A 26,395-nucleotide genomic window follows, 5' to 3' on the forward strand; every position below is an offset into this window, starting at 1 on the left:
ACTCACAGTCAGCAATTACATAACATCATTTAAAATATTTAAATTAACTATAGCAGCAGGGAAAAAACTATTCCGCATCCTACTAGTACGGCACTAGAGACATCTAAAACGCTTCCCAGAAGGCAAAAGTGAGAATAGAGAGTGACATGGATGGCTGTGGTCAACGACCATCTTATTAGCTTTAAGAGCACAGCTTTTAACATAAATGTCCTCTAGCCTAGGTAAGGACTGAACAATAATTCTTTCAGCAGCCCTGATCACTCTAGTCAGCTATCTCTGCTCCAAACATGTGGAGTTCCCGTACCAAACAGTAATCGAATAAGTTAAAAGGCTCTCAATTATACCACGGTAAAAATTCACCAGCAACGGCCTAGTGTGTGTGTGTGTGTATGTATATATATATATATATATATATATATATATATACATATACACACACACACACACACACACACAGTAAGGTCCATAAATATTGGGACATTGACAGAATTTTCAGATTTTGGCCTCTATTCACCACCATAGTGGCTTTGAAATGAAACAAACTAGATGTGATTTCACTGCAGACTTTCAGATTTAATTTGAGGGTAATTACATCCAAATCAGGTGAACGGTGTAGGAATTACAACGGTTTCTATATGTGCCTCCCACTTTTTAAGGGGCCAAAAGTAATGGGACAAACTAAACAATCCTAAATCTAACATTCATTTTTTAATACTTTGTTGCAAATCCTTTGCAGGCAATTACAGCCTGAAGTCTAGAACCATGGACATCACCAGACGCTGGGTTTCATCCCTGGTGATGCTCTGCCGGGCCTCTACTGCAAATGTCTTCAGTTCCTGCTTGTTCTTGGGGCATTTTCCCTTCAGTTTTGTCTTCATCAAGTGAAATGCATGCTCAATCGGATTCAGGTCAGGGAATTGACTTGGCCATTGCATAAAATTCCACTTTTTAGCCTTAAAAAACTCTTTGGTTGCTTTTGCAGTATGCTTCGGGTCATTGTCCATTTGCACTGTGAAGCGCCGTCCAATGAGTTCTGAAGCATTTGACTGAATATGAGCATATAATATTGCCCGAAACACTTCAGAATTCATTCTGCTGCTTTTGTCAGCAGTCACATCATCAATAAATACAAGGGAACCAGTTCCATTGGCAGCCATACATGCCCACGCCATGACACTACCACCACCATGCTTCACTGATGAGGTGGTATGTTTTGGATCATGAGCAGTTCCTTTCCTTCTCTTCTCTTCCCATCACTCTGGTACAAGTTGATCTTTGTCTCATCTGTCCATAGGATGTTGTTCCAGAACTGTAATGGCTTTTTTAGATGTTGTTTGGCAAACTCTAATCTGGTCTTCCTGTTTTTGTGGCTCACCAATGGTTTGCATCTTGTGGTGAACCCTCTATATTCACTCTTGCGAACTCTTCTCTTGATTGTTGACTTTGACACATATACATCTACCTCCTGGAGAGTGTTCTTGAGTTGGCCAACTATTGTGAAGGGGTTTTTCTTCACCAGAGAAATAATTATTTTGTCATCCACCACAGTTGTTTTCCATGGTCTTCTGGGTCTTTTGGTGTTGCTGAGCTCTCCGGTGCGTTCTTTCTTTTTAAGAATGTTCCAAACAGTTGATTTGGCCACACCTAATGTTTTTGCTATCTCTCTGATGGGTTTAGAGCGTGTCTCCCCGGGCCCTATGGAGGCAATACATTTCTAAGATGTGCTGAGTATTACCTTATATTATACTGCTTTATGGCTTGCTATTATACCCTGATGGTGACTTTTTAAACATTAAATATTTTTTCATGTTATTCTTTACAAGAGGTGTGCTGGATTTTTGCCCTATATAGGGCTTATCGCTACAAATCCTGTGATCCGTGCACTCCTGCATAAAGTTTTGAGTGCGACCTAACATTTGCCTATATATATATATATATATATATATATATATATATATATATATTATAGAAATGAAAGAACACAGCGCCAAAAGATAAGCACCCTTACTTGATTCAATAAAGAAAATTCCTTCTCTTTAAAAACTGTATAATCAGACAAACATTTTTAAGTCGTATTTGTTAAAAATATATACCTTTTTAAGTACAAGGAGCATATGTATATAGCACTCCCCTATAGTGTGGGTGTCAGCTCCAACAGAAGAAATACAACAGTGGTTATCTGCTGTTATTAAAATTGTGAAAAAATTTAATCTGTTTGAAAGCGCCTATGTGCTAAACAAAGTGCTGTGCATGAATAAATAATGCTGATAATAAGCTAATTAAGGTAAGGTTTTTGTGTGGCAGTTAAACCAAAAAGTGCATAGTGCAATTATGGAAAAAGTTTTGGTAATAAATATAAACCAAAATTACCCCCTAATAAAGTGTAAGAGTAAAAACTGTACTCTGTCTAAAACATATACATAAAAAATAGTTTGTTTTAAAGCAATAAAAATTATATAAAGATAAAATAAATTATGGTGTGCAAAAATCACGTACTATGTACAACAATAACGTATCTTGTATAGACCCATATATTAGAGCATACACAAATAAATAAACACTATAAAAAAGACATATCAATTAGTATGTTTTAAAAAAGGACTTCTGTGGTTTATCTGATATAATAGTAGTAAGTTCATGAAAGGTAAGAGGAGCATCCAACACGTTTCATCTGCCAATCAGACTTCTTCAAGGAGCTCTTATTCCTTTGGAAATAAGACTCCTTGTTTGTCCTCTACAGTTTTCACAAGAAGGGATGGCCAGCCAATAAACAGACATTGGCCAGGTGGATTTGTATATGATGATATCTGAGGCTTACATTCAAGAGGGCCTTCCTGTACCGCTCATTCTACTCGGTTTGTGGGTCCATTGTGGGCAGCTCGCCGTGGCACCTCGGCTGTTCAGCTTTGTAAGGTGGCCATGTGGTCTTCTGTCTAGACCTTTTTAAGGTTCTATGCATTTGATACATTTGCTTCTCAGGAAGCTTCCTTCGGGCGCCGGATTCTCCTGTCAGATCAGGAGCGTCCCCACCATTGAAGGGACTATTTTGGGACCTCCCCAAGGTCTTGATGTTGAGCCTATGGACCCTGAAGAAGAAAATGAGAGATATGGTAAGAACTTACCATTTGTCATCTCTTTCTTCAAAGTCCATAGGGTTCACAGGGCACCCACATTGACGCTCCCTGCTTCAGAAGGGCTTCGCTCTGGTCACCAATTGTTCCGTCTCCTTCTATGTGAGAATGTGATTCCTGTGTGTTCCAGACTTCCTTCTCTCTTTTATCCTCCTCCGCCCTTTGGCTTATTACGAACTGAGGTGCCTCTGGCTCGGGGTATAGGGAGAGTGGCCCGGTGCATCCTGGGAGAAAAAATTAACTGCGTGGTGTCCGGATGTCCAAGCCATCACCAACACCCAAAGGTCTCCCCGTGGACCCTATGGACTTCGAAAAAAGAGAGATAACAAAGGGAACCATATCTCATTTTACTGAAGGTCGATTTCAACTTCTAAAACAAACTCCATCGGTCCTTGTTGGTTTCTAAACCCCTATCCAGCGGCAAAACAGACACTGTTTTTCAAATATTCCCTAGGCTCTGTGCAAACTTCTTTCTGACTAAAAAACAAAACTTCTATCAATGGCTTTTCCGTGGCTTACTATAAAAATTTTTCCACCATCTTGATTCCTTCCCCCACCTCTATACCATGTTTAATGCATGCCTAATGGCACTCTTCCCCCTAAAACTATGTTGGAAGCCATAATTGTGGATGCATATAATTTACAGTTAATATCAAGACTGTTCTGGATAATTGTTTTAATTGATCACCTCTACTTTTGTCTTGTTGGATGTGTTCAACCACTTTGAACCTAATGCTGGGTATTCACTGTTACAATGTAAATCGTTCAGTGCATCGGTTCGTGTATACACACGATATAGCTGTGAGCGATGCCATTCACAGATACATTGCATGGCCTGTGCAGCACGGCAGCTGTGATTTATATTTGGCATATATATTTTGCTCATCTGCCGGTGTGTACGGTCGACAGACCAACTCGTTACGCTGGCTGCAGGAACTGCCGACAATGACATCACAACTGGCGGGCAAATGTAAATGCTCTCCCAGTTGTGATGTCTCGCCAGACATATCGAGCAAGCGATTGGCAAGTGTAAATGCGTAATCTGTTGGCAGGGCGGTCAGCCAGCTGTTGAGTAAGTCACGTGTGTACTCCACATAAAACTCAAGGATTGCCTCCATGTGTTTTTTTTAAATATGTGGGCATACACTGTTCTTAAAATTCTTAGTACATTCCAACATGCATACTTTTAAAGGTATTTTTATCTTCCCTATATATTTTACCCACAACTGCAATGCTACAGATAAACTACACAAGGATATTGACTCTAAATACCATTAACATGTCGAAGTCCTAAAATAACCTCTATTTCCTATTGTCCAATCTCTGAATTCAAAGTATAGTATTTAACATAAGTATTTTTTTTTCAACTTCTTAAGAGTTTTGTTACACTTGTAATGTTGGAAAAATATTTATATATTTTTGTTTTAACAATTTTTTATTGAAGTACAGTGAAACATTGTTCAAAAAAGGTTCACAAACACTGAATTATTTTCAAAACACTGCAAAGAAACATTGTCAAGTAATAACAATATATCTTGACTACAATGCAATACATTACATTGTCTTGCAGCAAACTTCACAAAAGAAACAAACTATCAGTGAATTGTGAAATAAATACACACAACCAGAAATATTAATAACAATAAAGTAATAGTAATCATGGCTGTGATTCCAGAAACCAAAATAAAGTATCGACACGGAGCCCCAGTTGAAAGACACAATAATTTAATGAGATCGGCTGGTCCTGCGCTGCTAGTCTGGTTAAATACATTGAATTTTTTAGACTATGGTGGACTTGTAGTCTTACTGTTAATGGTAAAATGTTTACAGAAGACTCCCAGGCCATGAATAATCTTTCCGCTCTCTTATCCTTGAGCAAAAGCATTTCTATCCAATCCATCCTAAATAGAAAATTAAGTTTGTTGAGAAACAAAGGTATTTGGGGGGGTCGGCAGAGATCCATCCTTGCAAAATGGTCTTCCTCCCTGCAGCAATAATCCCTAAAATTGCCCATTCCGTAGTGAATGGTACATAATTGATCAATTTCGCTTCAGCGTATCTTTGGACAAGATTCCAGAAATATTGGGCATGTCCATAAACAATGATCATTATCAGTTCCTTCACTATGACATTTTGGGCATGTAGTAGTGGCCGAAGTTCCTATAAGGAAACGTCGGGTCAGAGAAAAATAAGTATTATGGTAAATATCTAGAAAGAGCTCTGTATACGTACTTGCTGTCAAAGTATTCCGAGAGAACCAGAGAGCCTTGTCTAGTTGTTCCATACTCAAAGTAGGGAAATGTATTAGCCATCCCGCCATATCCCCTGAAATCGTGGTGTGATCTAGAAGTTCTCTTAAAGTATAATGTCGATATAGCTTTGAGTAGGTACTGGTCGGCTCAGAAGCCGATCCAAATTACTCTCCCAATCCTTATCTGAGAAATGACTCAACAAATGTGATACATAGAAACGTACTTGTAGAAAAGCCAAAGGGTAAGGGTTGACCACTGCATGTGTTGTTGAAATCTCTGAATGAGAGGATACGTTTATCATCCCGGGAAACCAAAGATTCAACATTGCCTATTCCCGCCACCCTCCACAGAGTAAAGGGGTGAGTTGCCATGCCATCCAAGAAGTTAGGGTTTCCTATCAAGGGTAGATATAGGGAATGGAACGCAGTTAACCCTGCTTTATACCTGAGAATATGCCAGATTTTTCTGGTTGTCCAGAGAAGTGGGTTTGAACATTGTAAATGAGGAATTTCTTGGTCATGTTGGTGGAAAAAACAAATTAAATCCTTACTACCTAAAAATTCTTGGTCTAATGCTGTATCGGTATAAATGGAGGTTTTATGAAGCCAGTCCCTTAAGTGTCTCAAAAGCGCTGCATGATTATATGTTTCAATATTTGGGAAATTAATACCTCCCACTGCTCTCTTGGGTTGGTTTAATTTTCTCAGGGCAATTCAGGATCGGCCCCCTTTCCAAATAAACTTTCGAAATAGGGCATTAATTTGTTGCACGTCTTTCTTGGTTAAAATCAATGTAAGAGATTGGAGTGGGTACCACAAACGTGGTATGGCAACCATTTTTAATAAATTAGCCCTCCCCAAAAAAGAAAGTGGTGTCCCAGTTTTTAATATTTCTATTCAATATTTGTATAGCTTGGTTGACATTAAGACTGTATAGGTTAGCATGGTGTCAAGGTAAAAGTATTCCCAAATATGGAATATTGGAAGTGGCCCATTGAAAAGAAAATCTATTTGCCCTAGAGGGGACATATTTGTCTATTGTATAATAACATTGCTATCAATTTGTCCATGATTATACTAAAGCCCGAAATGGAGCCAAAGAGATCAATTTCATCAAGAAATTGGGAAAGTGTGTGTTCAGGGTCATGGATATATAGAAGAATGTCATCAGCAAAAGCTGATATTTTAATTTCCTTATGGCCAATCTTCATTCCTTTAAAAGTTTCCCAATTTTGAAGAGTTCTCAGCAGGGTTTAGAGCCAAGTTCAAGAGAGGAGATAATGGGCACCCCTGATGGTCCCTCTCCCCAAAGTAAACCATGGACCTATTGTTCCATTAATCAACAGGGATGTGGAAGGATCGGTATAAAAATATTTGATTAAGTTAATAAAGGCTGGGTCAAATCCCCGTAGTTCCAAGACTTTGAAGAGATGCGGCCAAAGCACCATAGCGAATGCCTTATTGGCATCCAGGCCTAAAAGCATATTACGCGTCGCAGGAGAAGCATTAGAAGATATTATCGCAGCTAATTCAGTGCGAATAGTTTTGTTGGCGTGGCGGCCCTGTACAAAACCTGACTGGTGGTCAGATAAAATGAAAGGCAAAATATTTTGAAGGCATGTGGCCATAATTTGGCCAAAAGTTTGAAATCTGTATTTAATAAACTGATTGGCCTATAAGAAGTTACGAAACCAGGGTCCCTTTCAGGCTTAGGAATTAATGTCGTAAATGTCTCTTCAAGTAGTGTTTTGAGAACCTTTGGTATGTATCTCCCTATACAACTCCAGCAACACAGGAGCTATGTGTGGTTGTAAAATGCAGTAGTAATCCCTTGATAGACCATCTGGACCGGGTGATTTACCATTATGGAGACGAGAGATGGCCCTATTTACCTCATCCATAGTTATATCTCCAACGAAGACCTCTTTGCTCCGGAGTTAAGTGAGGTAGCACTGATTCTCCTGATCCACTGGAGAAGAACAAAATATGGTCTCAAAATATGTCTGGAATTCGGCTGCTATATCTGGAGACTTAGTTAGAATTGCTCCTGTAGAGGATTGTTTTAAAGAAATAATAGTGTGTCTTTTTCTAAATGGTTTAGACATAGCCGCCAGTATTTTTCCTGCCTTATTGCCCCATCTATAATATTTATTTACTAGTGTAGTCCAATGAATGCTTAGCTTGTGTCTCCAAATAAGTCTCCAATAACCTATGTGTTTGATTGTTTGCATTGTCTCCTCGGATGGGTCAGCTGTATAACCCTGGAAGGAGTCGGACATGGCCAATCTAAGGGAGTTATATTCGGCCCTAGCTTCTTTTTTTTTGTGTGAAACATAACCAATAATGTGCCCCCTCATAGTGGCCTTAGATGCGGCCCAAAAGAGGACTGGACGACCCCAACATTCCAAATTATCGTCAATAATAATTTGTCCAATGATGGGTCAAGTATGATTTGAAATCATCAGAGTTTGCTAAGTATTGAGGGAACCGCCATATCCTATCTCCCTGTCTCATTTGGGAATGAGTCAAGGCTATAGATACAGGGGCATGATCAGATATGATTATGTCTACTCGGGAGATTTGCGTCATCAATTCATCAGATACCAGAATTTTGTCAATCCTGGAGAGAGAACCATGCACCATTGAAATGCATGTGCATGTTCTGTCCGTAGGATTTAAAACCCTCCAAGGCTCCGCCAAACCTAGATCAACTGTAAAGGATTGAAGTATTTGGCATTGTGACAATGGTAGTCTCGGTGCAGGAGGCGACTTTTCTACAAGAGGGTCCTTTACCATATTAAAGTCTCCTAATATAAGGGCATAGTTAGTACGTCCGTGCAAAATTTGGCCTAGGGTCTGGATATACAAATGAGTATTAACATTAGGGGCATACAAATTTACCAATGTATATTTTGTTTGGAATATTTCCACATCCTTAATAATATAACGACCCTCCTGTTCCACGTTTTGTGATAATATTGAGGCCGGCAAATCTTTCGCAAACAATATGGCCACTCCTTCCTATGGAAAGAGGCCGATACACAGTGACCGATCCATGGAGCTTTTAATGAATTATCTTTGGTTGAGACCTAGCGGGTCTCCTGAAGAAAAACTACATCTGGTTTGAGTCTTTACAAATGAGTTAATACCTTTTTCTGTTTTATAGGAGTATGTAGTCCACCGACATTCCATGAAAGAACAGCTAAGGGCTGGGGTGGGAGGGGTGTGGTAAGGTCCGTTCTAGAAGTTTACATGGCTACTCACCCATAGATACTTTGCAGAGTATCTTATCCATAGCGTCTCATCTGGCTCCGTGCCGAATTCTGAACTTTACCCTACACAGAATTGAGTTGAATACATTAGAAAAACATTACAACTATAAACAGAATCACAACCATTTTTAATAAGCAGAGAACTAATTTCACTGCACCTCCTACCACCTTTTTCTAAATTTTCCATCTTAACAAAACTATAGTGGGCACCCACTAAATTTAGAGGTGTGCACTTTAACATTTTGACATACCAAATGGGAAAGGGGGAAATGGGAAAAAGAACGAATAGGGATTTATCCCATAGAGAGTGTATATTATGACATTCAAAAAAAACAGACACATTTCAATTACCAATATATAAATCAAATGTTTTGTTTTCCTGCTCAGGCAGAGAATTTTTAAACTAATAACATTATGAAAGTAATCTTAGAGAGTAATCACCTATTGGGAGATTGACGTGGAGACATATTAGACATAAAGTGTGATTTAGCCAAAGCAGTGTCCATAAAAAACAGATTAGATCCACTCTCCAGGACTCGAAGCTTTGCAGGGTAAAATAGGGCAAATCTAATATTCTTGTTATGTAGAAAAGAGCAAACTTCTGAAAATTCCTTTCTCTTTTGGCTTATTAAAGCAGAAAAATCTTGGAATATTAGAATTTTGTTACCATTGACCAATAATTCTCTAGATCTATGAACTGCAATCAAATTTTGTTCCTTTGTTCTTATAATGCTGTTATACGAGAGGCATGTGAATCTATTCGTGTGATCCCGCCTCTAGACGGGTTTGAAGATTGTTAAACCTCACATCCAGCAATGGCATCATAAAGTCAGAAATTTATTTAGCTGTTAGGGGGGTACAGTCTCCTTTTGATGAATCTAAAGGGCCATGATCTGAGGTGGTTGGAGAAGGTGGGGCAGATTTCTGAAGAGGTGACTTATTTTGACCTTGTTAAGCAGATATAAGTTGTTTAGGTGGCATGGTTTTTGTAAATATACCTGTCCATACCCCAAAAAAACTACAAGAACGTCTTATTATATATAGGAGACTGACAGAGTAGGAATTAGTTGGGCCTACAAGAGCTCACTTTGCAGAATCACAGAAATCAAAACAAAGCGTCTGAGCAGGAATATAGATACCTTTTACATATGCAGATAAATATTCTCTGAGTATTCTCCTAGTAATTGATCGAGACTACATACTATTTTCCAGATATACAAAACAACTAGTAAGTGAGTAGCGCCAATCAGCTAAAATTACAAAAATATTACACCGTATAGTAGAAAACTCTTGTAGTTATAAGAAATGGCCACTAGATGGTGATCATGGACCATTTAACAGCAACATTACACAGTACAATAGAAATGATCTTATAGTAGCTCTACGGTAAAACAGATATCAATATAAGAGGAATGGTCCTTCAGTAACAGAGAGTGACCACTAGACGGCACAGTTACCCTATGGTGTGTGTACATATACAGGAAATATATCCAACCTAAATACCAGCAGTTCGATTTAGTGATTGATATCTAAAATAATGTGGGTGCAAAAATACACACACACAAACTATCTGAATACACAAGAAAAAAAATAAGTGCCCTGTACAAATAATGTAGAACCTTAGCTGAGAGAGAACATTATATGGACTTCTCCCAAAAACATGAGATCTGGATCTGCAGACCAAACTGGGCTTGACACTCTGTCTTGTTGGTCTGCAGTATCCAATAAAGTCCACTGGCTGGCCCAGAAAGAGAAGAGAAAAGAAAATGGGGTACTACAAAGATTGGGGGAGCGGAGGAGACACTAGGAATGTGAATAGAGGGATTAGTACAAACAGGGTAGGGAGACTGGATCTCTTGGGGTCCCACGACAGCAAGTGTGGTAACTGCGATACATCCACGGGTTGCGGCCGGATACCGTGACATCCACACCAGAACACTTCGGCCTCTTCACCACAGCATATCAGATCAATTGCACAAGTAGAATAGGTGACCCCGTCAATACGGACATCTGAAAGTATGCAGCCACCGGTGTAATAAGTCTGCAGTCAAGTGGGAGATGGCTCCTGCAATTATAATGGCGTCTGCCAATTCTGTAACACACTCCGCTCCACAAAGACCCGGCTCCGGCGCTATTCAGCTAGTGATCGGGTACAAAGTCTCACCGCTCCCCTGTCTCACCCGGCTATTTCGATGCAGTGAATGAGCCGATATTCACTGTCCGGAGCCAGCACTCTAAGCCTATGCAGCCGCAAACAGACTGAGCTCCACCTTTCGGATCATAAGGAGACGGCGGCCGTCGTCTAGTTTCTCTGTGACAATCCTCCAACAGCAGGAGCCAACAGGAGAAAGGTAAGAAGGTATGGGGTATAAAGGAGGGGACGTTCAGCCGATGGATCAGGCGTGCAGCAGCCCTACCAGAAGCGAGGTAAGAGAGAGGGGATTGCACGTGCCCACTAGGCCATCCGTGTCGGTGGCCAGACTCCGATGAAAAATGTTAAGGGGGACTCAACGGAGGTTTCCTTGCATTCACCACATGTTACATGCCAGATAAACTGGATTGTAGAGTCCATGCACCAGAGCCCCATTAAGATGCAGCCATTCAAGATTCCCCGCCCACAGGAAGTCTTTATATTTATTTATATATATATATATATATATATATATATATACTACAACCAATGGCGGCACTCCGGATAACAAACGATGCGGACACTTAGCTGGTTTCAGCGACGTTTCAGCGCCTTTAATCAGCGCTTTTATCAAGCATATACAGTAATACAAAAGTGAATAACAGACTTAAATAGCTCACCACCCCGCAGGCCAAACCTCCGATGTAGCACACGTGCGCTGCCAGACAGCAGTCGCACAGGACATGACGTCATGGTCAGCCGCTGGTGTAACCATAGTGATGTGAATGCACACTAATACTCACTGTGACTGCTCATCGAATGATCATAAAATAAAAGCAAACTCTGTGTCAAAACCGAAAAGCGGCCTTAAACAGAATATGCACCATTAAGTGAAAATGAATGAGAACACCAATACTCTAAAACTTACTCTCGGCAGACTGCCGTAATTATGCTAAAAGCACCATGACCACTACCTACACCTATACAAACATGACCGACAACATCAACACGACGTACCTAAATATATATGACATTGGACACATAAAACGATGTCAATTTACAATGTACAACAAAATATTAATGCACACAATAAACAGATGAACAGCAACCGATATGTACCCACTTTGTATCAACCCACAAAAAACTTATTATGACTATAATCAGGCCCATAAATTAACGGAGACTACACTAAGATGCAAAATGGTGTCCGAACATATCAAACAGCCCCCTTGGAAGCGATAATCTGTTAATCGCTACGGCAAGCACCACTAACTATTAAATGATAGACTCTATGGATGTTTATACAAAGCATTGAAGACCTAAAGTCTCATTCAAACCACGAGGAGCCAATGTCTCTAACCTCATGATCCAATTGGCTTCACACTGTAACAGTTTCTTGCCACGATCACCACCTCTCTGTAGAGGAGGCACATGGTCAATAATATGATAGCGTAACGTCGCAATGCTATGTTTAGCCTCAGAAAAATGTCTGGCTACAGGCTGTTCACTGGTGCCGCTAGCAATAGCAGCCCTAATAGCTGACCTGTGTTGCGCCATACGGACTCGGAGTGTACACTCTGTCTTCCCTATGTACATTTTAGAACAAGGGCAGATAATCGCATAAACAATGTATGAACTAGTGCATGTAAGGTGATAGCGTATATTATATTTCACACCTGTGAATGGATGGAAAAACGAAGGCCCTGTCTGTAAATAGCTGCAAGTGGTGCAGTTGGAACATTTATAACAACCCAATTTAGGATTACCCAAAAAGCTGCTTTTCTTGGATTTACCCAATTGGGTGATGTCGTTACGCACTAAAAGGTCTTTGAGGTTTCTACCTCTGCGATAACAAGACATAAGAGATGAATTGATGAGGGGTTGAAGGTGCTTGTCTGTGCTGATGATTGGCCACAGACGTTTAGCTTGTCGATTGATGGAGGAACTCGTGTGGTTAAAGTTATTAACCCATATATGCCTGTTAGACTGAGCATTCTTAACGGTACTAGGAGCACCAAGCAGTTTATCTGCTGGAATTGCCAATGCTTTAAGTTTGGCTTGGCTCAAAGTTGCCAAACTGTACCCTCTTTGTAAAAAATTAGTCAGCATCCTATCTAGTTGTTTGATCCCTTCCTCTCGATCTTTCGCTATACGCAAAGCACGTAAAAACTGTGAGAATGGTAAAGAGTTTTTTAATGGTGCTGGATGTGCACTACTGGCCAGTAACACATTGTTCCTGTCAGTGGCCTTGGTAAATAAAGAGGGAACTAATCTACCTCCACACTTGGTAACCGTAACATCTAAGAAATTCACCGAAGTGAGACTGGTGTGGTACGTGAATCTCACAGGTCTATGCAAATTATTATATTGCTCAATCAAATTGACAAATGCCTGTGTGGTATCTCCCCACACAATCAACAAATCGTCGATATATCGGTAAAAAGCCAATATGTTTTTAGAAATATTGGGATCAGAAAAAAATACTTCATGTTCAATGGCGAACATATAAGAATTAGCATATGAAGGGGCCACATTAGACCCCATAGCGCAACCAGACAGCTGCAAGTAATAAGCGCCATTGAACATAAAGTAATTTCTAGTGAGTGTTAATTCTAACAACTGTATAAATAATTCCTCATTGATGCCCTTGAATAAGGGATTATCATGTATTAAATTCCTGGTGGCATGTAAACCTTCCCCATGGGGGATACACGTGTATAGGCTACATACGTCCACCGAACATAAGACACAATCTAAAGGTAAATCAGGAAGATCCACAAAAGATTTTAACAAAGTATTAGTGTCCTTTAAGTATGATGATCTAGCTTGAACACATGGTTGCAGCAACGCGTCCAAATAAGTGGATATCGGTTGATACAATGAGCCACGAGCAGCGATGATGGGCCGACCCGGCGGCCTAATGGGACATCCACACCAGAACACTTCGGCCTCTTCACCACAGCATATCAGATCAATTGCACAAGTAGAATAGGTGACCCCGTCAATACGGACATCTGAAAGTATGCAGCCACCGGTGTAATAAGTCTGCAGTCAAGTGGGAGATGGCTCCTGCAATTATAATGGCGTCTGCCAATTCTGTAACACACTCCGCTCCACAAAGACCCGGCTCCGGCGCTATTCAGCTAGTGATCGGGTACAAAGTCTCACCGCTCCCCTGTCTCACCCGGCTATTTCGATGCAGTGAATGAGCCGCTATTCATTGTCCGGAGCCAGCACTCTAAGCCTATGCAGCCGCAAACAGACTGAGCTCCACCTTTCGGATCATAAGGAGACGGCGGCCGTCGTCTAGTTTCTCTGTGACAATCCTCCAACAGCAGGAGCCAACAGGAGAAAGGTAAGAAGGTATGGGGTATAAAGGAGGGGACGTTCAGCCGATGGATCAGGCGTGCAGCAGCCCTACCAGAAGCGAGGTAAGAGAGAGGGGATTGCACGTGCCCACTAGGCCATCCGTGTCGGTGGCCAGACTCCGATGAAAAATGTTAAGGGGGACTCAACGGAGGTTTCCTTGCATTCACCACATGTTACATGCCAGATAAACTGGATTGTAGAGTCCATGCACCAGAGCCCCATTAAGATGCAGCCATTCAAGATTCCCCGCCCACAGGAAGTCTTTATATTTATTTATATATATATATATATATATATATATATATATTTAATGGTGTGTTTTTCTGAATAAACTCATGGGGACAGTTTAAATGAATCGTGCGATCCTGCTGGAACGCTGCACGCCTATTCGCTGTTACGGGCATTACAGTAAGTCAGCCTCTGCTTATTTTATTGTCCGCGCCACTTTGTGGCACAAACGCACATAAGCAAAGTGTTTTACTTGCAATATGCCGCTGAGTTTCATCTTATAGTTCTAACGGGACCTCATGTGTTGTTGATCTTCCCTATTGTTATGTGAATTGAATATAGCAATTTTATATAATTACAATATCATTGTCTCACTGGTCCGGATTACACTGGCCATTTGCAGGTAATACTTAAAAGCCCTTGTAGTGAATACACTGTATGATGCAAAAAAGTGAAGTATTAGTTTCATGGGTTTTTTTTTTTTTTTTTTTTTCAGGGATTACAGCCTCACATCCTTGGTCTTCTTTCCTTATGTAAAGTTTATTGTCCAGAGCTAGTCTCTCTTACTTTACCTGGAAGAATAAAGGCAAGTTTCCAATTACGATCATCATCCTAGAACTATATAAATAAAGTGGCATATACCTGGTGGAGAAGGGATTTTTCTATTTGTAAATCATTGGTTTGAGGGTTTTTTTTGGTTTTTTTTTAAGGTTTACTTTAAAACTTCTAGTTTGCTGTTTACCTCGGAATTGAAAGCGATAGCCAAGAGGAATGCAGGTGATCCTGTTGGCGATAATAGGTTGGGTCTTGTGGGAAGTAGCAAACCATCAACTCAGTCTCGTAAAAGGGTGAGTATAAATTACCCCCTGTAATTAGCTTATTATAATAGTGGTTTTTTTTTCAGATTTATATTATGCCACCAGTGGCTTTGAATTTTCATATACTGACCACCTCCTGGAAAAACACCTACAGCACTGGTATAGTTTTTACAAGCACTCTATATTTAACTGTCAAACTTCACTTTTTAAAAAAATATTTTTTTATTAACTTTCTGGGCAAATTAGTTTAAAAACAGGCTACACTTCTAGAAGATGATTGTCTGCACTTGGAAAGTTCAGAATGATACATAAAATATCAAAAGAAAACTAATACTGTACATATTACAGGCAACATGAAACCTTTTGAATTATGTATGTGGGGTACTTTCATTAAAAAGAGAACCTCTTTATCTTAACCATGTATAATTTTTTTTCCATACCTACAGTAATTCAGTGTCTCAGGCTCTTTTGGGCTTTAGACACATTCTAGTTACACATACATTACTGGCTTGATTCAAATGAGAGAAACCATGTGGAACACCACTGCTTACAGTTTAGGGACATCCAAATTGTTATTACATTTTATACTTTTGATTTCATTTTTTCATAGCCTGAAAATATGAATATTTACAGTACTATACTGTGACAAGCTAAGGATGTTGAGATATTGAAATTAGGGCATAATTTGCTGGTTAACTTTTCTCATTCAAACAGTATTTACCATTGCTTGTATTGTAATTTGTTACACATGTTTATATGCATTTTACTAGTATTTTAAACCTGGGTTACTAGCTATTGTGCAGGTTTTTCTATTCTTTACCTCTTTCCTCCATTCTACCCCTATTCTTTCTGTCTCCTCCTATCCTTCCTCTATTACTCTAGTTTCCCCCCTAATCTGCCCCTTATTCCACTTGTCTCCACCTATTCCTTCTGTATTCCACTATTCCTCTCCCAATTTTGATACTATTTCTGCGCTTTTTCTACCTAATCATTGATTTTTCTTCCCCTCACCGTCTTCTCTGTCCCCTCCTCCTCTCTCCCCTGCACCTTATATTCTCGCTGCGGCTGTTGAGGGTAGTGTACGTGCATGGTGAGTCTCTCTAACTTTTGTACCTGTTCATATCTTTCTCTGCCTTTACCTGTATCCCCCCATCTCTCACCCTGTCTTCTGGCAGCCGGTACGAGCTGAGAGTGAAGGGAGAGTGTGCGGCCTAAACTGTGGAGACAAAATTTTATGCAATTCTTTTATTTATTATAAATATTTTTATTATGTTTTTTTTTCGATATCGACAGTAGTCGTGCATAGCACACAAAAGAAAGTACAAAGGTGTAAGTGTCTATCAAATAGACAATAAAACAAAAAAAGCATAATATTATGTATGTGAACAGGCAGTTCAAAGTCCATAACAGAATCAAACTGGAGATACTGGTAAATATCTTGCTAACGAACGGGGTACATTTATGCAATTTTTAAATGTCCGGTGTGGTTGCATACACTGCTACCCTTTTGTGAACATGCATTTGGGTTGTGTAGAGTTAGTTGCATCTGTATACCGTCAGCAAGCATACACCTGAGTTTGTGGCTCTTGCATCCTGCTTTAGCAGACCTGCTGGAGCCACACACTGCCTGGGTGTTTGTAAGTGAGCTGAGAACTGTGGGAAGTTCCCATGGACAGTCCCTGGTAATTGGAATTTCAGTCCCAACTGAAGCCACATCACTATGGGAATGTGAGAAGTGTTTTATAATGCAGAGCAGAAGTGGGTGTCTCTCCTGAATTGTGCTGACACGGAGTCTACAGCTCCAGTTAGATTGATCGCAGGGTGGCAAATGTACAACTGCATGTGGATCATAGAGTCTCAGTGGAATTTGCTGCTGTGTGTACCTGCTATAAGTGGGAAGTCTGTACTATGTGAGTAGAGGAGTGTAGAGCATTACACTCAGCAGTATGGATTGTGCATTTTAGTGACTGAGATAAAGTTGGTGTGGTATAGGCATATATCATTTTTGTGTTGTGAACTCCCTGTTGTGAGTTCATGCTAATGTTTTGTGTCTTGTGTATTTTATATAGTAAACAAGTTCATCTTTCACCTACTGTTTGGCTAGATGACTTATTTAACTCGCATATATGTACTGGGAAGGCCGGGGTTGACGCTTTGGGCAGACCAGTTGGCAGAAGCAAAAAAAAAAGCTAAACAAAACCCTAATGTCCTCACATTTAGTGTCAGCAGTGGGATCGCCTAGTCCTGAGTGCAGACATCATGTCTCCGCACTGTTTTAATACTAGCTAGAGAAGAGTTAGACAATGTCTCAGGAAGTGAGTGTGCAGACACGGAGGAGCCCTACAGAGAGCTGAACAATTGGCATCTTGGAGAGTTGTATGAAAATTCTGGAATAAGACGTGACCTACAGACACTAAGGTGGTCATTATCGGCCACTTGATGTAAAGGGACCAGGAACCAGTCACCGAGACCAAAGAATGGGATGCAGGGGAAGAAGCAGTTCAGTCAGAGTTGCAGAACATGTGCGTAGTAATTGTTTCCAGACGCTAGGATCCATTCCAAATTTTCATTTACTATTCTTCTTGATCTTCTTGATGACTTGGACTGATTTCAATACATTTTGCAATTCAGATAATTTGTCATTGTACTTTTAATTTTTATTGAAGTTTTAACAGAAAAACATAGAAATAATTACAAGGTGACGTTTGCTGTCAAATACAGGAAGTAAAACTACATAGGTAAACAAATCTGTAGTCCTAAAACAAATCTGCCAGCCTTGGACACATTAAAATAGAGTAAAATATGGCCCAATCAAACCTCAGCGCGTGGAGGCATCAAAACAAATGAAAAGGAGGGGAGGAAGGAAGTATTAATAACTCATGGAGAAGTTTCTCTAGCACTGATACCACCTACTGTATCCCACAAATTATGGAATTTCGAGAGAGAATTTTGGCTAATGTAAACATATCGCTTATGATCTATGGTTAATTGACCAGCACCCACCACTTTTTAAAAATGATTAGTGAGTCTGGGGAATACCACGAGCGAGCAATAATAACTTTGGTAAGAGTGTATATGCCCCAAACTTAATGGTAACAAAATTCTGCAACCGCTGACCCTGCGAGTTCCCCTTGATACATAGCCCGGATATATTAATTAGAAATTAAAATATTCCGGCAAGATATAATAATTGCGGCAGTGCAGCGATTATTAGTACATAGAACCCCAAATCTTAAATAACCTGCATAAGATGCTCCAGTGAGTTGCAAGCGCAACAACCGCATATCATCCGCATAAAGAGCTATTTTGTCTATGAAGGTTTTTGATTTCTGGGTCAGTACGGATACTTAATAGCTTAATAGCTGATGCAAACAAAGCAGGTAAGAGAGGGCAGCCCTGACGAGTGCCACATCCCAAATTAAAAAGATAGGTAATATAACCATTAACACAGTGGTTCCCAAACTTTTTCACTTCACGGCACCCTTAGTCTTACATGGTTTTCGAGCACCCTTAGGCCAAAAGAAAATGCCTAACTTTCTATCCTAACCACCAAGTAGCCTTTATAAAGAATGACATAAATAAATTGATTGAAAACTAAAAAGCAAGAGGTAATCCTGCTGATATTTGAGAAAATAAGCCACAAAAGTGTGCTTATTGATTTTTTTTTTTTTAATATCTGAATGCTTTTCCATCACCATAATATTTTATGGCATTGTCTGTCATTAGATGTTTGCAGAGATCGTAGAGAAGTAATTTTTCTCTGAAATATCTGCTTTCGTACATACTGATGTTGGTTTAAGTGTCAAATATCGCCGGTTACAGTGCATTTGGCACTTACCACCTCTTCTTACATCTCCCCCATTGTTACTGACTATATTTAGTATTGGTATAGGGTGGAAAGTAGTATTGAGGACTAGGGTAATGAAATAATTACATTGTATTATAGATACTTTTTTACTTATGCACTTTATCTCTATCTAAAATATCTATAACCATGTAATAATACATGGTCTGCATACACCCACCCCATACCTGTGCTAAATGTACAGATTATTTAACAATTAAAAACATAATGATAAAGTTACATATATTTAATTTTAATAAATAACTACACTACCACAAAACGTCAGACGTACTGTATCACAGAATGTCTCTAATCTAGGCAGAGGAGAGTCCAGGAGTCACACTGAGGTGCAGCTTTCCCAGCAGGAAAAGAAGAGTTCGGGAAGAGTAGGAGGGGACGGGGACGCACCGCTGTGACAGACAGTGAAAGCCAACAACAGCGGCACAGCATGGGGCCGGCTGTGTGTGTAAATGGCCGTGGGCTGCTTAGAAAGGCAAGGTGTGGCCCGAGCAACTTACTAGCTGAGCTGTGAAACCATCCACCCGTGGCACCCCTGCATAAGCGCCTCTGCACCCCTGGGAGCTGTGGCACACACTTTGGGAACGGATGCATTAACAGATACTCGGGCCGCCGGTGAGGAACAAAGGAGATGAACCCAAGCAATAAAACAGAGTCAAAGACTTTGGCAGCATCAAGGAAAACGACTACAGCTTCAGCACATTTAGTGTGACATTTACAGGTGACTTCAGCACATTTAGTGTGACATTTACAGGTGATTAAAGAGACTCCTAATATTTTGAGTAGTGGACTTACCCGCCATAAAGCAAGTTTGATGGGGATGTATTATAGTACTGATCACAGAATAATTAAAGTGGATAGTCCGAATTTTGGCCAAAATCTTTATATCTGTAATAAGTAGTGAATTAGGTCTATAAGATTCTGGATAAAGGGGGTCCTTTCCAGGTTTCGGTAGCACTACAATTATGGCTTTTAATGTAGAGGGAAGTAGGATAATATCTTCCAAGAAAGTATTCTAGATCTCCAGGAGACACGGGTTAAAAAGTTTATATTTTTGATACTTCTACAGGAATCGCATCATCTCCAGGAGCTTTAGAATGCGGGAAGGAAGAAATGGCAATATCCAACTCCTCTTTCGTAAAGGGAGCATCTAAAAATTCCAACTGCCAAACTAGATAGACAAACATAGTTCAAAAGTATTTAGAAAGTTTGGAAGGAGAATCAGATACTCTAGTGACTTACAGGGAGGAGTAATACCACAGAAAAACAGCAGCAATACTTCCTACGGAGGAGTACAGACCCTCAAAGAAGTCTACGATAACTGAATATGCTCTGGATGCACCATCGTCCTTTCCCAGGAAGGCCAAATAACCACCAACACCTGCTTGAGAGCATTGAAGGTGATGAGAAAACAAGTCTTTTTAGATTTATCGAACAAGTGATCTGACCACTCCCGCTGGGCACGAAGCAGGTTCCCAGTCTAAATGACAACCTCCTTTTTCCTAATATACAGCTTAATATTAGCAACCCGTTTAATGAAGGTGCCCTGGTGAGAGGCCTTAAACAAGTCACAGAAAATGTAAGTATTAAAACAGGAAGCACTATCTTCAAAGTAAGAAACCCAAGCAGCCTCCAGGTCAGAACCAGCAGCTTTAAGATCCAACCAGAAAGGGATGTAGCTTCCAAAAACATGCACCCTCTGAAAAAGAAGTACCAATTGTAATACATAACACAGTGGTCAGAAACCGCTCTAGACAAGTAATCAATAGCAGAAACCATAGGCACCAATATGGGGGGAGTTAGTGCTGGAAAATGTGATGAGTGGAATACTGATAGGAGACATGAGAGGCTAAAAGATTGTGAACCTGCCATACATCAAGCCAGCCCAGCTCAGTAATCCAATGTAGAAAAAGTTGTGGGGGCAGGGAGGGACTATCTCGAACGGTCCACCAAGCAATCCATTATGTATTATTATGTAAAAAATGTGTGATTAAAATCACTAAGGCAAACAACTTGGGTGGAAGGTGAAAATGCAACGAAAGTGTACTCCTTTACATTCCCCCCCTTCTAATGAGGTTTTTAATAGTCGGGGATATGAACAATTAAGGAATTAACAAGAGCCCTAAGAAAAACATAGTATAACATTAAAATGTAGGGGTCTATTTACTAAGCAGTGTTAGGAGACAAAGTGAAATGAGATAAGATACTAGCCAATCGGCTCCTAACTGCCATGCGTTTCGAAAAATGACAGTTGGGAGCTGATTGGCTGGCACCTTATCTCCTTTCACTTTGTCTCCTAACACTGCTTAGTAAATGACCCCTAAGGCTTTTCTTAAATAAGATAGAAACAACTAAATTTGGGGAAAAAGAGGAGTGATAAATCCACTACACCCACATTTTTTTTTTAAAGCCAGAATATGACTACTAGATAGATTGGGTCTCTTGTAAGCAAAACAAACAATATCAGTAATAAATTTCTTGGGATAATTTGGGTTAATGGTGCTAAGTTTGTGTTTACTGTTCTTCATGCCCAGTAGTTTGTCGAAGTATGTTTAGGATATCTTTTGAGAAAGTCACATGTGTTGTGACGAAACGCATTAAGGACTCCACATTATATTCATTCTATCACCACAAGAGCAAGCGCTATTTGTATTCAGACTCTGCATTTACCTGGCCGGGACCTATTAGCCAGTAACAGGAGGACCGCTCCCTGCAGACTCCGAAGATGCTCGGACGGAGGTTCCGAGTAATCAAAAGCTACAGGAGCATGAGTAAGCACACGGCATACGCCAATTCCGTGCACGGCTTATTTTTAAACTGTGGCTGTTTGTTGAAAGTGGGTATTTACACTAAACTGTTTTACCGTGGACGGGACTATTCATATTTATGCTGGAATATACATAGAATATACATATCGGATATACATATATCCTCCTTTACCTATTGGTTGGATTGCGCCCATGATAAGAATTCAGCAAGCTCTCTCTCCTCTCTCTCTCTCTCTCTCTCTCTCTCTCTCTCTCTCTCTCTCTCTCTCTCTCTCTCTCTCTCTCTCTCTCTCTCTCTCTCTCTCTCTCTCTCTCTCTCTCTCTCTCTCTCTCTCTCTCTCTCTCTCTCTCCTCTCTCTCTCTCTCTCTCTCTCTCTCTATATATATATATATATATATATATATATATATATATAATGTCAATTTTCTTTGGCTTATTGCATGTTTTCAGGATTACCTTGGCCACTCTCCGTGATCATTTAAAATTACTGCGTTGTCTGCAAGTTGCCACAGTGAATTTTCTCTATGGAACTATATTTTAATGTAACAGAAGGAGTCTCAATCTGGGATTTTCTGCTACATATTGCAACAGTGTTGATGTATTTTGCACTGCTACAGTGATCTCTCTATGGAAATACAGGTTGAGTCTCCCATATCCAAATGGCTTGGGACCAGGTGTATTTTGGATATCGGAATATTCCGTATTTTGGAATAATTGCATACCATAATGAAATGTCTTGGGAAAGGGACCCAAATCTAAACATAGAATGCATTTATGTTCTATATACACCTTATACACAGCCTGCAGGTAATTTTATACAATATTTTTTATTTTGTGCATCAAAAAAAGTTTGTGTACATACATGAAATTCATTTGTTTCATATACACCCTATACACAGCCTGAAGGTTATTTGATACTGTATTTTAATAATTGTGTGCTTTAAAGAAAGTTTATGTACATTGAACCATCAGAAAGCAAAGGTCATGCTAAAAATATCTGTCATGCTAAAAATATTCCATATATCGGAATATTTGGATATGGGAGACTCAACCTGTATATACTTTTTGCATGTGATAGGTTTCTTTTCAGATTTCACTGCTATATATCAACACACTGCTGTTTTCATTATTTAAGTGTCTTCCCCTCCCCTTGGAATGGAATAATATTAGCGACTTGTTGTAAGTGCATTTATTTGAATGTTATGTAAGTTTTTATTTAATGTGACATCAGTACTTATGTTTATTTAACCTATTGCGGTATAGTTACATTTGTCTTGTCATCTTTATAGACTTTCAGAGCAGATCATATATAGTTTTCATTTCCAATATTTTTAAACCTTCACAGGAGGCTTAATAGATCTGCAGCAGATCACCTTGGACTTGACAGGCTTTTAGAGTTTTCCTTTAGAAGCGCTTTGGATTTATATATCATATTAAGGACCTTATTCAATTTGGAGTGAAAAGCCGTTTTCGGCAAAACTTTTTCACGGATGACGTAATTTTCGCCGATTTCATTTACCCCCCCATATTCAATTTTAGCGTCTCTTTGCCGGCGCGATAACGCAATGCAATGTAATAGGCGAAAAAGTTTTGCCTATGAACACCTGGCGGAAAAAAGTGCAGAATTGGGGTTTTGGGGTGCAAGGTGCGGGAACCACCCTGCACCCTTTGGACACCCCTCCTAATGCTAACTGCGTAAAAAAAAAAACCACAAGACACCCCAAAAAACACTTGGGTGAAAAAAAAATCAAAGTGGGGGTACAAATTAAAAAACTAGCGAAATAGCCTTTGGGGGGTTCTGGAAGTATGGGGGAGGTGTATTTTTGATTGCAGGTGATTGCTGAAGGTGCGTTTTTTGCGCTTTTTAATGCATGACTTTAGCAACTTTAAAATATGCTTGCACCCATTTTCATGTACCCCAAAGTTGATGGGAATACTTATTTTCCCCTAAAAAGTTTCAAAATGCTATTCTTCACCACTTGCTGACAGACGCTAAATAGCACCTACTGAGACCATTCAAAAACCCCAAATACCTTCAGCACGGCTAATCGGGGGTACCCATAGTGAACCCCTATAGGGGCACATCCACTAGACGATCTACTCCCTGTCCACTCTCTAAACTATTTTCCCTTGATTTTGTCCCTTGAAATTTTATCTTTCAGTCTGAACGATTTGCAAACTATCAAGTGAAATTGACCTGCATGTTCGGTCGACTGACGAGACTATCAAATGACCAGCGGGAGCGCGTATCGTTGATCGTTAACGACCAAACACTGCATGATTTAGAAACTATTTTTAAATGATTGAACGATAAAGACATCATCATCGTTCAATCGCCTGCTAAAATCGTGTAGTGGATGCCCCCCTTTAGTCAGAGAATCTTTTGGGGTTGTCGGGCTGATTTCCCCAAAAACGACAGGACTTTTGGCCTGTTTGAGTTTCACCACGCCCGGTTTTTCTCAATTTTAACATGCATACGCGGGGACGTGCGCAGTACTTTTTCGAGCAGAGAAGCGGCGAAGACGGCGAAAAGTCTGGCCTCATTGAATACGGGCCTAAGTATGTTTATGCCTGAAGAATGTTACTTTTTTTTTTCTTTTTCTTTTTTCCCCACACAGAAGTGGAATAGTAATACCACAGTGCCCACATGCAGCAGTTTCGGTTGGGACAGTAAGTCTTCCAGTGCTTCTAGAGACTTGGTGTCCAAAAATCCAACTTTCCCTGTGGAGAAAATTCAGACCCTTTCGCAACTACTGGAAAACATCATGACATTAGAGGTGACAATCGATGTAGCAGTTATGCCATGGCACTAGTCAGTTTAGTAGTTATATAGACATGACCGTTGTCAAACGTAAAATTATGTTTTGTTTAACAAGGTCTAGTACAAAGAACTGTGTGTGTTAGCTATAGCTTAATATTTTTAGCAAACATGTTGGAAACCTCAGTATACGATTTCATTCTCTGGTATCCTTGCTAATAATCCAAGGTTCCCAGATGGAAAGTGACTGGTAGAGTCATGGTACACGCTTCATATAGGGCCTGATTCAGAGTAAGGAGCAAATTAAAAAAAGTGCAGTTTGGACCTTGGCAAACCCATGGTACATGCAGGTGGGGCAGATTATAAATGTGCAGATATTTAAGGTTGGGTAGGGTTGTATCCTATCTTATTTCTAGACTTCAGTGTAAAAACAAAGCTACCCAGTATTTTATTTGCTTCATGCAATAGCAGTCAGTCTATTTGCTTGCATGCCAAAAATAAAATGCATTTGCACCCCTTGCACTGCAACATGGTTTGTTCCAGGATTAAATTGCTCCAGGTTTGCTCCTTTTTTGATTTTTCCATAATGGTTTTCATTTGTCCTTACAGCTTAATGCTCGTCAGCCATTTTATAGCATCCAAGGAGGCCAGACATGAATAGGCATTCCTGGTTTTTCATACAGTATGTCTATATATAGGTTGTTTTTTCTTTTTACTCCATGGCAGCAATAATGTATGGGCTTGCTCCATGGTCAGCTGAGTCAGGATAAAGAAACACCCCTGGGAGTTATATAATGTATCTCCTCCTTCCTTTTAGTGTGAGTGAGGCATGTATAGCATAGTGTACCATATATATATATTTTTTTAAACTTATTTTTATTGAAGCACAAGCATCACAATCCAACATCACAATTAAAAAAGACACCATACAAAACATGTTGAGATGAGTACTGTACAGAAGTCAAGATGAAACAGTGATATCAGAGACAATATCAAGAAGCAATAAAATACATTGCACATGAGATGTAATAGATTTAAAATTGTAACATACAAAGCATACAGTATAAAGCGTAATGTGATGCTGCGATTAAGCAATAAGAGACATTGTACACGACATATAATGGAAATCCACAATAAAATCGTAGTAATATGTAAAGAATGCAATATAATGCGTAATGTGATGCAAAGCTTCCTCCACTCAAATTTTCTAATTTTCCTTACTAAGAAAAATAAGGGGAAGCCACGGTTTTCACCGCAGACACCTCCCAAGAAAATATAAACAATTCACGATCTTGCATAGTAAAAAGTATTAAGGCATCACAACCCAGAAACAAGAACCGCAGAGACTGAAACCAAAAAATTGTGAGAGTATACAAAGAACGTGGATAAATAAATAAACAGATAAATGGTTTTGCTGATAATTGAAAAAAATTAAATAATCTAATATAAGAGATGACATTGGAGTCTATGGATAATTTTGAAAAACACTTATAGTGCACAAAAATTAGGATATAAAAATATCGGCTAACTATAAATGGGAGACTATTGGGGGGTTGGGCAACTTAACTAGGTGAATGTCCAGGGACAAAGAATATAGTGTAATAATAACGGAGAATACATATAAACAAAAATGTACTGTGATAAATAATATTATGGGGGGGGGGGAAAAAGGTACATATTAAGATTACCTCATCTAAAAAAACTTGAAAAACATCTTAAAATAAAGGAGATATACACCCAGTAATACTAGCCAATAAAAATAGATGAACTTTCGATGAAAAATATACAATAAAGTGTAGGCACATA

General features: G+C 39.6%; 1 protein-coding gene across 1 annotated transcript in view; it reads left to right on the top strand.

Annotated features, from left to right (window-relative positions):
• CENPI (centromere protein I) overlaps nucleotides 1-26,395 on the top strand; it is a 131,371-nt gene that overhangs the window by 47,544 nt on the left and 57,432 nt on the right. Inside the window, exons 8-10 of the mRNA XM_088466772.1 lie at nucleotides 14,879-14,968; nucleotides 15,093-15,230; nucleotides 24,450-24,608. Coding sequence (XP_088322898.1) covers nucleotides 14,879-14,968; nucleotides 15,093-15,230; nucleotides 24,450-24,608 — 387 coding nt within the window. The remainder of the gene's footprint in view (nucleotides 1-14,878; nucleotides 14,969-15,092; nucleotides 15,231-24,449; nucleotides 24,609-26,395) is intronic.

This window comes from Taudactylus pleione, unplaced genomic scaffold (genome assembly GCF_031769625.1).
Source record: "Taudactylus pleione unplaced genomic scaffold, aTauple2 ptg000009l, whole genome shotgun sequence".
Taxonomy (NCBI): Eukaryota; Metazoa; Chordata; class Amphibia; order Anura; family Myobatrachidae; genus Taudactylus; species Taudactylus pleione.